Genomic DNA, 9,777 nt, shown 5'->3' with positions numbered 1-9,777 from the left:
CGGGTAGTGGGAGTGGATGATTGGGGGGAGGGGAATCAGCACTGAGGTGTAGGAGAAACAAAAATAGACTAATTTGATCCTCTAATGGCTTAGGAAAAATGTTCTAAGAGAAAAAAGAAAAAAAAAACTGTCGCCAATGTTCTGGAAATCAGCAAACTGGAAAATCCGATATTTTTTTCTGGAGGCGCGCAGGCTAGTTTTTCTCTATGAGGTCTGCGGCAAGTCCTATGATTTTTTTTCTCAGCATTTATAAAAGTCCGATCTTGAATTTCATTATACAAAACGTTTTCGTTACAATGATAGACTCTCAGACTGGTTGACATATTTCTAAGTTTTTTGCTATATGATTAAAGCTGTCACACATTATTTGCTCTGTAGCCTAAATAGTGAAAATTTCAAAACACATGCCGGCATAAACTAGGTCAAACCATAGACGATAGAGGTCTTCCACCCTCTACTGTCTATTGCCAAACTAGTTTTAAAAGCAAGAAACAAAAACAAACGAGTATTTCAAAATATGAAAATGCAACAATTTCATTGAGAAACACAAGTTCTGTTTCAGATAACAAAACTGAACATGACGCCTGTCCTGAAAATCTTAAGAAAGAGTTAACTATACGCCTAGCCTACTGACTTGAAGAAAAACAGCTATATACAAGTAAGTTTACTGACTTTGACAACTACAACATCACTTCACTTCTATTAGACTACTGCACTATCATCTGTCCACTACAGCATTAAACATGTATTCTTCCGGCTCTGTACTATTATGACAGCCTGAAGGAAAGGAACTCTGAGGGATCAGGAGTACAGCACTCCCCAGATCAGTCAGCTCGGAAAGGAATATTTACCAGTTGTCACTTATACACAAAATTTAATAAATAGTAGACGTGTGTATTGTAAACAGCTGTTTATTTCCACTTACACAGAACGATGCAAGTGATGTATAGGTACAGATTTGAACTAGTGACATTTTGGTAGATCTAGAGTTGTCCTTTTTCCTGGGTCACTTTATATACTCTATGCTCTCCCCAAATTTATGATAATTTCCATTATTACCACGGGGCAGTATATGGATTTATACATTAAGATAAATAACAAGATGAGTATCAAAGTCGGCAAGCCCTGGCAATCCCTTTATTCTTTCAGTGGCACGCGACAACATTGATAATTAACATGACTTTGCAGAAGTGCAATATAGGCAGAATTGCCATGTCTTCCAGTTTCTGCTCTTCTGCATGAAGTGTTCAAAACGCTGGGGTTGGTTTTTTGCCGTTGAGCGGCGTCAGTCCTTTGAAATCGTAAATGGGACAATCGATCGCGTAATTACCCGTTTTAGAGGGCGTAACGAAAACTTCTTATTTTACATGATGGCACTTTGAATTCCCAACGTGGGTAACGTTTATGTAATTTATTTCTCTTGTATCGAAATGTAATCGGGGATCCCTTATATTTTTCTTCTAGCCAAATAAAGAATCGGGTTTAACCTTCATTGGTTGTAAAGTTTGAACAAAGTCTAACGTTTCCGCAATGTATTTCTAATAGATGGAGATATAAACAAGTGTTCGAAATGTGCCACTTTCATCACAAATTAACTTCAAAATTGTAGGCTACATGGAGAAACGAACATTGATGATGCTGTGGACTCTTTTCTCCGGTCTCTCAAGCGACGAACATGCTATTCTGAAATGAACGAAGTTGTGTCAAAAAGTTACAAGCATAGTTTTCTTTCCCTTTTACCGATGATATATTTCACAAAGGTTTTTTTTGCCAAGATTGTAGACAGCAACATTTTTCAGTAACCGTAAAGGAATTCAGGGCATGAGTTTCCGAGTTGCTGAACTAAATCGTCACTTATAGGGTATTCCAGAATCTACTTCTATCACTTATCAAAGCAGCTTTGTCTCTTTCTAGCAATTTCACACAGCTTATTCACGAAGATCAAATCTCTAGAACGTCACGATTGCCTATCGAAATGCAAGCTTTTTCAGAAACCCACCATAGCAAAGTGACTTTTTATCCTTTTCGGGCATTGCTGCAAAATATTGGCCAGTCGTATTATAACAGTTCAAAATATGTTAAATTTAGATAATTAACCTTTTCCTTTGAAAATACCAAACCGAATCATTTCACTATCCAACATGACAAAATAATGTCAAATTTGAAGGGGCTGTGTATGGTGTACGCTGACGGGAAATAATTTTCAAGTCCACTGACTACTGTCGGGGGGAGTGTGAGTATAGTAACGTCATTGTTTCTGGTTGTCTAATATCAATAAAAGGGAGTTCATATAAATCCGTTCGTGGTTAGTCTGCACCTGTGTACACCGTATGGATGATGACAACACACCAATTTCTGACAAACTTACCACCAGCATAATTGTTCATTGTCAAGTATTATATCATACCAGTATATTGATGGCGCAAATACAGCGACCTGATTGGTCGAGACGCGAAAAGAACCGTATATGCTGGCGATATACCAAGGCTGGCACACGCGCGAGCTCTCAGCTTGAGCAAAAATCCGTTTTTGACGTTCAATACCAGAATTTCAATATACTGTTATGATTTTGACCAGTTCACTTCATATATGCACTCGCTATCGCTTGTGCACATATGTCGTGGACTGGTCAAAATCTCGTGGTATACCGTCGCTGGGTGTACTTTATTATTCAATATTACATGTAATTTTGTTGTAAAAACGCATGAAAATCAGAACTTGTTTGGAATATTCGAAATACACATTTCATGGACATTTGCGGTAGCTACTATATGCCAGATCGCGGTCACTCAAAATATGATAATTAATGCTCATGGTGACCCTAACCAATGGTGTTTGAGCCGACTTGTATAAGGTTTTAGTCACTGAAAATTCCCAATACATTAGAGTCTTTCTCAACCTTTGCTGTTACATGCACGACTCACTGAGAGCAAAGATTGTTCCATATAGTATGGTTACTATACCAAAATTGTAAAATGGTTAATTTTAAAAAATTGTGAACGTTAAGATGGTTTCGGGAGACAATATTTTCAAGTATATATTATTGTGCTATCTTTTTTTCTACAAAGATAATGTTTATCATACTGCAGACGAAAACCAAATGCATTGTTTTGTTGTAAAGTAAATTTTCAATAAAAGCCAGTCAGTGTGTTGGTTATGCTGAGAGAATTGTGCAGGAAAGAGGGCTTTTATTATGGTCACACAAACTACGAAAAAAATCGTTGACTCATAAGGGAGGGGCGGGGGGGGAAGATTAGAGTCTTAGAGTATATACCTGTCAAAATGCAACTATCATACCACCATTTAATAACAACAAAAAGATCGATATATACGTTTAAAACATTTATTAGAACTACTATTTCATTAACAACATCGGATAAGTTTGAATGCAGAAATAACTGCCATTGAGCTGTTTTCATTGCCTCGGGATTCACAAAAAAGGAAAACCCCGTACTGATATTCAGAACACAATTATTCGAAGTGCCGTTTGATAGAAAGTTACAAGAGTAAGTAGGTTTGTAAATGAAAGTGTCCCGTCATAGCAAAAGTAAAATTTGCAGCCAATGCTAGTCCGTAAAGGTTTCGATGATTGGCGATGACTGTTTACATATCGCTGACATCAACTGTTGGTTTGAGGATTGAGATACTGCATTCGTATTGCGACGCTTTCTTCAATTTATCCATCTCCATCTTTGTCTGTTCAGCGATTTCCTCCTGCGTCCATGGACGATATACTTTAGGCCACATGTCTGGTGTGAATAACTGCTCATAGAATCCGTCCTTGCCGATACCAGTCTGGAAAAAGAGACAAATCAAAACATGTCAGCCCAATCTGCGAAGTTTTCCGTGTGATAGTTTGCGTAATGGTCATTGTCGCAGAGATTCGTGTTAGAAAACACTTAAACACTTCAATGCAATTAGTGACTAGAATACCGTGTATCTTCATATACCTGCCAAATTTGTTGGAATAGTTGCATGTATGAATAATTCATCGACTAAACATTCTGTGGATTGACTGCCATAATGTTAGCAACGAAAGGATGTCCAAATAAGTTAGTTCCAAATCTCAGTGTGTCATTCAAGTAAACTTAGAATTAATCGGCGTCAAAAGCATTAAGAGATTTTAGTCTAATGGAAATGCCTACATTAGTAAACAATGCTACTTACATGGCGATGGAAGAGGTTCTTGACTTTGTTGACGTATCTCTCAGGGTTGGTATCACCGTCGAAATTTCTAGTGTCTGCACGTACAACCAGCGAGCCACCGATGTAAAGCTCTTCCGCCATTTCGCCGTTCTTGTAAACTCTGAACACAGCTTGTGGGAAGGGAGAACACTTGCTGTTGGTGACGTTGACATCGCCAGGTGTGAAAAATTCTGTGGCGCTCAAGTTCGGATATCTGTAAAGAGTAACATGAAGAATTATTTGCTGGTTGTTCCTGCCACTAAGAAATTCAACTTAAAGCCTGCTGCAAAGTTATAAAACCAATATGACCCCGAACCAATATTTCCCATATTCCTAAGCATAACAGGTATTTACTCTTCAAGGATTAAAACATTTACTCTTTTTTGCTCACAATGCTATTAATATGAGCATAGAGCTTAAAAAAAGTTTTTCGCCCGGATGTTTTGTAGATGAAAGTCGTAGGCAATGCTTTTTATGGTTTGTTTACATGTACTGTAATGAAACCTGTGCATGTACCGAGTAAGGTTACGAAATCTCTGCAATTCTTCATTAGCAAACAAGTTACAGAAAAACTTACTTGCTGATAGTATCTTCTATAGTGACAATGATAGCCAGCTTAGCATCCCTGAACCAATCTTGTTTCTTCACCCAGGCCTGTGGAAGCTCCCGCAAGTATTCTATCTTTCCGGCTGTGGATGTCTCCGTCTTGGAGTCTCCCTTCTTGTCAACGAGCATGACGTCACAGAGATAACCTTGACCCATTTGATAGAGAGCTGAGACAACGCTGATGTGTTCTGCAAAGCGATCAAATACGTAACGTCATTCGTTATAGCATGTAGATAGTAGAGAGCACCTCCATGATAGTGGATAACAAAGTAGGTGACGTCAGATTTTTAATTTTGGAAGACAAAGTATAACAGCTTCTGTTTGACATCAAGTCGAGACAAGAAAGGCTTATAAAGAAACAGATAACATGAAAAATTCTTTCCATTGATATAGTCAAGAAAAGTACTACTTACTGACAACCCAGTTACAGATTTCATCCTGGTCGATAGGACTGAAGACTTCCTTGTTGAGTTCCTTCCCATCATAGGTATTTCGTAGCATATTAGTGAGAGTGCGCACGTTGTAGCGGAAGCCATGGATGAAACCGGAGGCAGCTCTTCTGTCCCGTCCTTGCATAGGGGTACCGATCAAATACAAGTCAGGTACCGTGGACTGCCAGTGTTCATCCAGTACTGGGTATTTGCCTTCTGTGTGGGTTTCTGAAAATTTTGAATTGACAAAGCAGGGGAATATTACATTCACAGTTGTGTTTCCTGCAGTAAATTTAAATTGCAAAATAGTGAGCGAACTTCACAAAATCTTTTTGATGGAAAACATACCTGGTTTACACGAGTCATCGAACATTCCCATATTGATGAACTTCCAGCCAGTACAGGAGATGATTTTGTCGTATCCACTGGTGACGAAGCGGCCAGTGCCTGGTGGATCCCAGTTGGGAAGGTGCATGTCGTATTCGATGCTGAATTTACCGTCTTCAGTCTTCCACACTCTGGTAGCTTCACACTTGCGTAGGGCGTGGAGGGATTTCAGATGATACATGTCGAGGACATTGTTGTTGACGGCTCGGAGATGACCTACGAAGTGAGTGTCCCAGGCGAACTTGACGGGATGTCGGTTAAACATGTGAATTAAACCAGCAGAACCAGCTAGATGATCAGCAACCTGTGATAAAGTGATAACCAAACAAGTCAGTCAAAAATCACTAAACCTCAATATTGCGAATGAATGAACGAATGAAGTACAAAAATACAAACAGCATATGTTAATCGCTCTCTAGTACAAACCTCAAAAGCGCTGTTGCCTCCTCCGAGAATACACACTTTCTTGTTCTTGTATTCCTCCAAATCCAAGGAGTGATCTTGGTAGGAATCGATGAGTTCAACGCCTTGAATCTTTGGTTCGTGAGGTAGAATGGGACCAGTACCAATCATCAGAACACGACACGTGAACTTGTTACCCTTTTCATCGGTCAAGGTAAACCTAGATTTGGACTTGTGGCCATCGCTCTTTTCATCTCTGTGCACGTTGGTGATGTTAGTGTTGTAACGGATGTTGGTTTTGTATTTCTTGCAAAAGTCTTCAATGTATCTGAAAAAAGAGCGACAGAAAGTCATTATTCTCATGGGGATGGACATGTTTTGCGAGCATAGACCCTCGAAATAACGTTTTCGAGAGTCTATGGTGCGAGTAATGAGAACAGGGGACAGTTGCCCTTCCTTCAAGCTACAGGTGTCGCATTTTACGTATAGCTGGAAATACTGATAAATTTTGATGACGAATCAATGAATCCTCACAAACATGATATCATCACAAGAAGAGGAAATTTGAAATTGAGATATCAAAGTGTTAGCGAGGTTTGAACTATTGAATGCATATACTTACTTGACGAGAAGTCCAGCATTGGGAAACAGATCCTCCGAGTAATCAGTGAACAGTAGCGGGTCCTCTTCGTCGCATAGCAATGAGTTCCAGTCGTGTCGCATGTTGAACTCAGGCTCAGGAAAGACGTTGTATTTTTTGTTGATGGAAATGAGTTTACGATGGCGGGGATATTTACGATAGAAGGAACCAGGTCCGTCGGCTCTCTCAACCACCAGATAATCCATCTTGTACTTCTCCATGTAATAAGCCATCTGTACACCGGCAGGGCCAGCGCCAACAACGATGTACTCAAAATCTGTAAAGAATAATGAGCCGATGCAAGATGATTTTCTATGTAATGCAAGGCACAGAAAGTGACAACACAGCCGATGAAAAATTTCAGTTCCGAGTCAATTGCGTCTGTTCGTCGCATTCAGGTTTAGGTTGAAGAATCTTGGTCATACTATACTTCACTTTCCTTTGAAATCAACTTGTAATGTGGCATTTAGAGGGACTCTTATACGGGGGAATGAACGGTTTTACTTTGAATCGCCAAGTTTTATAAGCGTTAGCTAATGTACAATCTGTACGGTCTGAAACAGCCAAAGGAGGGAACTTTCCCTTATCTATCTCGCGGTTCGTCGCCTGAGCACGGTTTCGCTAAACGCGAATCAATAGAAATCGCCGCTGGCGAACTTCAGTAAAATAGGTAAAAAGTTACACAACTTACCTGTCTTGTCAGCCATTTCTCAGGAAACCGAAAACACCAAAAAGTCCTGTTAAAAAGGAGAAAGGTAGTGAAGAATCATATGTAATCGTGCACATTGCCAATCTGATGAATTTGAGAAGTTAGTGAATGGAAGTAAATCCAAGCGGACGGATCTGTAAAAACTTACCTATGAAAGAAACGATGACTATGTCGCCGGTAAGTCTGAGAGAAGTTGCGAATGAGAAGCTTCTGTAGCACAGGTGAATGTTCCAAAGGCGAATGGTGGAGTGTAGAGAAACTTGGGGTTTAAATAGGATTTTCCTAAGCCAGAGTGGGCGGAGTTTAACACATTAGGAGTTGTACGAATGGTAGTAATCCTTGGATAGGCGGAGTTGCGAAATGTTTACTTCAGCGCTTTCGACCAATCAGCGCAGAGCTTTTCTATCTTGTCATTCAGGGAACCTTTCGCTGGCAGCGTGATCGTGAAAGAAAGCGACGCGACGGATGACGAATATGTTAATTGTGACCTTTAAAATCGAGACATTCACCTTTGACATATGTACAATGATTAGTCATGTATAGCTTTGCCCGTAACTTTGAGTACAGAAATGTATTTTCCACTCTTTTACCACATTCTTTTATTTCCTACGATACTCTAGTCTCAACCATGCAATTTGAACACTCTGCATGCTTGTAACTTACGTATACTCAGTAAGAATATAGCCTTGTCACTTTCTTTCATACAGCAACTTGCTATCATTACAAACAAGTTAAAACAAAAAATATACTTCCTATTCTAGCAACTATACGCTAGTGTTGTTAGTCCATCGACGGCGGAGCGTCTTCCGCTCAACTGTCTACGCACAGTCCCTCTGCGGATAGAGGGACTGTGGTCTACGGTGTATCATGGAGGTAGAAAGAAAGACCTGCATGGGTATATCAAATCACGGTGGTAAAAGTTTTTACCTCAATGGGAAAAACCATGGAAGTATCCTCCATGGTCAAACGGGAGAACAATATATAATTCAACTAGAAAGGGGCTCCGATGAACTTTTGTAGACAGTTATCATGGAGCTCAGTTTTACCTCCATGGTGTATTCATCCATGCTTGAACAATTGTTGACTGTCAGATAATGTCAATCAAGGAGCGACATTTCACATACGGGCAGTATCGGGTTTATCTCGTCTAATATCAAAGTAATTCATACTATGTGATTTGTCTTAGGAAAGGCCTCTTAGAAAATATCGATTATTACAAAATATCTGTAAAAAAATATCCGATACAGTGTCTGATACTATGGAGACATAACGAGGTCTTCATGATATTTTGATGTGCGACATTGTCAGGAGACTAGCCGATATTCAACGTTATCTTCTGTGACATCATAGACGGCATGTACAGATCAGAACATCTAATAAAATTGCCAGCAACCAAGTATACTAGAAAACATTAAACAAATATCGATGATTCAGCGGAGTCGGCGCAGTACGCTGAGTGCGATACAGGTAGGTTTACCTGTATGTGATGGAGCGACCGTGCCTAAATCCACCATATGTCATAACTCGGTTGTATAGCGTTCACCTCAAGACGATTTTATTCGAAACACGAAGGCGCGACATCAGCATCAGACAATTTCGTAATAATTGTGCGCTAATTCACACTAACACTGATAAATAAAATAGCATATCGAGCTTCTGCCATCATCTCCCTCTTCTAATATTACATTCCAAACTAGAAGTTACAGGTAGACTTGGTTCAAGTCTTTTTAGTCGGGTGAACGCGATCATTTGTGTTCTGTTTTCATGTGAAACGCGTGAGTTGGGTGAACGCTTTACAGGGGAGTTTCACCCGGCTGTGAATCCGGCAGAAACTAACTCAGTGTTTAAATTAATTGAAGGTAACGCGTTCAGTCGATAGGAAAATCAGGCCTGGGCTGCCAAATTCCGAATAGCTTAGTATGAAATAGGAGAGACACAAGAGAAGCTATTACAAATGCTTTTATTTTTTTAAAATACACCGACTTGAACCTAGTGTTTTCCGATAGAACACCATCAGTGTCACGTACCGAAATGCCTTTCTAATGTCAGACTCGAGCTTTAAAAGTAAGAGTCTCATTATCTGAAAAGTATATTCGAATATACAGTCTAACTTCTGAGTGACAGTCTGATATTATAGACTGAAGGAGATGTTCCGGGCATTTACCGCCAACCCCTTCTAAGATTAGGCTTTAACTTAGAAGTTAGATTATTTTATCGAATTTATCATCAGATATTATCCGACAAACACATGTCGGGCATGTAACAAAAACCCATTCTAATATTTGACTCAAACTTAAAAGTCAGACGATATATATCGATTTCGATCACGGGATACAACCCTCCTCTCTTCTACCTGAAGAGAAAAGCAATATTATCGATTTAGCCTATATTCGGATATTTTGTGAAAAAACGGAACT

General features: G+C 39.5%; 1 protein-coding gene across 1 annotated transcript; it reads right to left on the bottom strand.

Annotated features, from left to right (window-relative positions):
* Positions 1–3,329: 3,329 nt before the first annotated feature.
* Positions 3,330–8,215, bottom strand: LOC139133047 (FAD-dependent oxidoreductase domain-containing protein 2-like). The gene is made up of 9 exons (XM_070699444.1): positions 7,509–8,215; positions 7,343–7,388; positions 6,634–6,928; positions 6,036–6,339; positions 5,571–5,913; positions 5,205–5,450; positions 4,763–4,979; positions 4,168–4,399; positions 3,330–3,795 (listed from the first exon to the last, which is right to left on the bottom strand). The coding sequence occupies exons 2-9, from the start codon at positions 7,356–7,358 to the stop codon at positions 3,604–3,606; spliced, it is 1,845 nt and encodes a 614-aa protein (XP_070555545.1). The 5' UTR covers positions 7,359–7,388; positions 7,509–8,215; the 3' UTR covers positions 3,330–3,603.
* Positions 8,216–9,777: the final 1,562 nt, after the last annotated feature.

The sequence above is a fragment of the Ptychodera flava genome, chromosome 5 (assembly GCF_041260155.1).
Source record: "Ptychodera flava strain L36383 chromosome 5, AS_Pfla_20210202, whole genome shotgun sequence".
Lineage (NCBI taxonomy): Eukaryota > Metazoa > Hemichordata > Enteropneusta > Ptychoderidae > Ptychodera > Ptychodera flava.
This window is presented reverse-complemented; position numbering and strand designations above follow the sequence as displayed.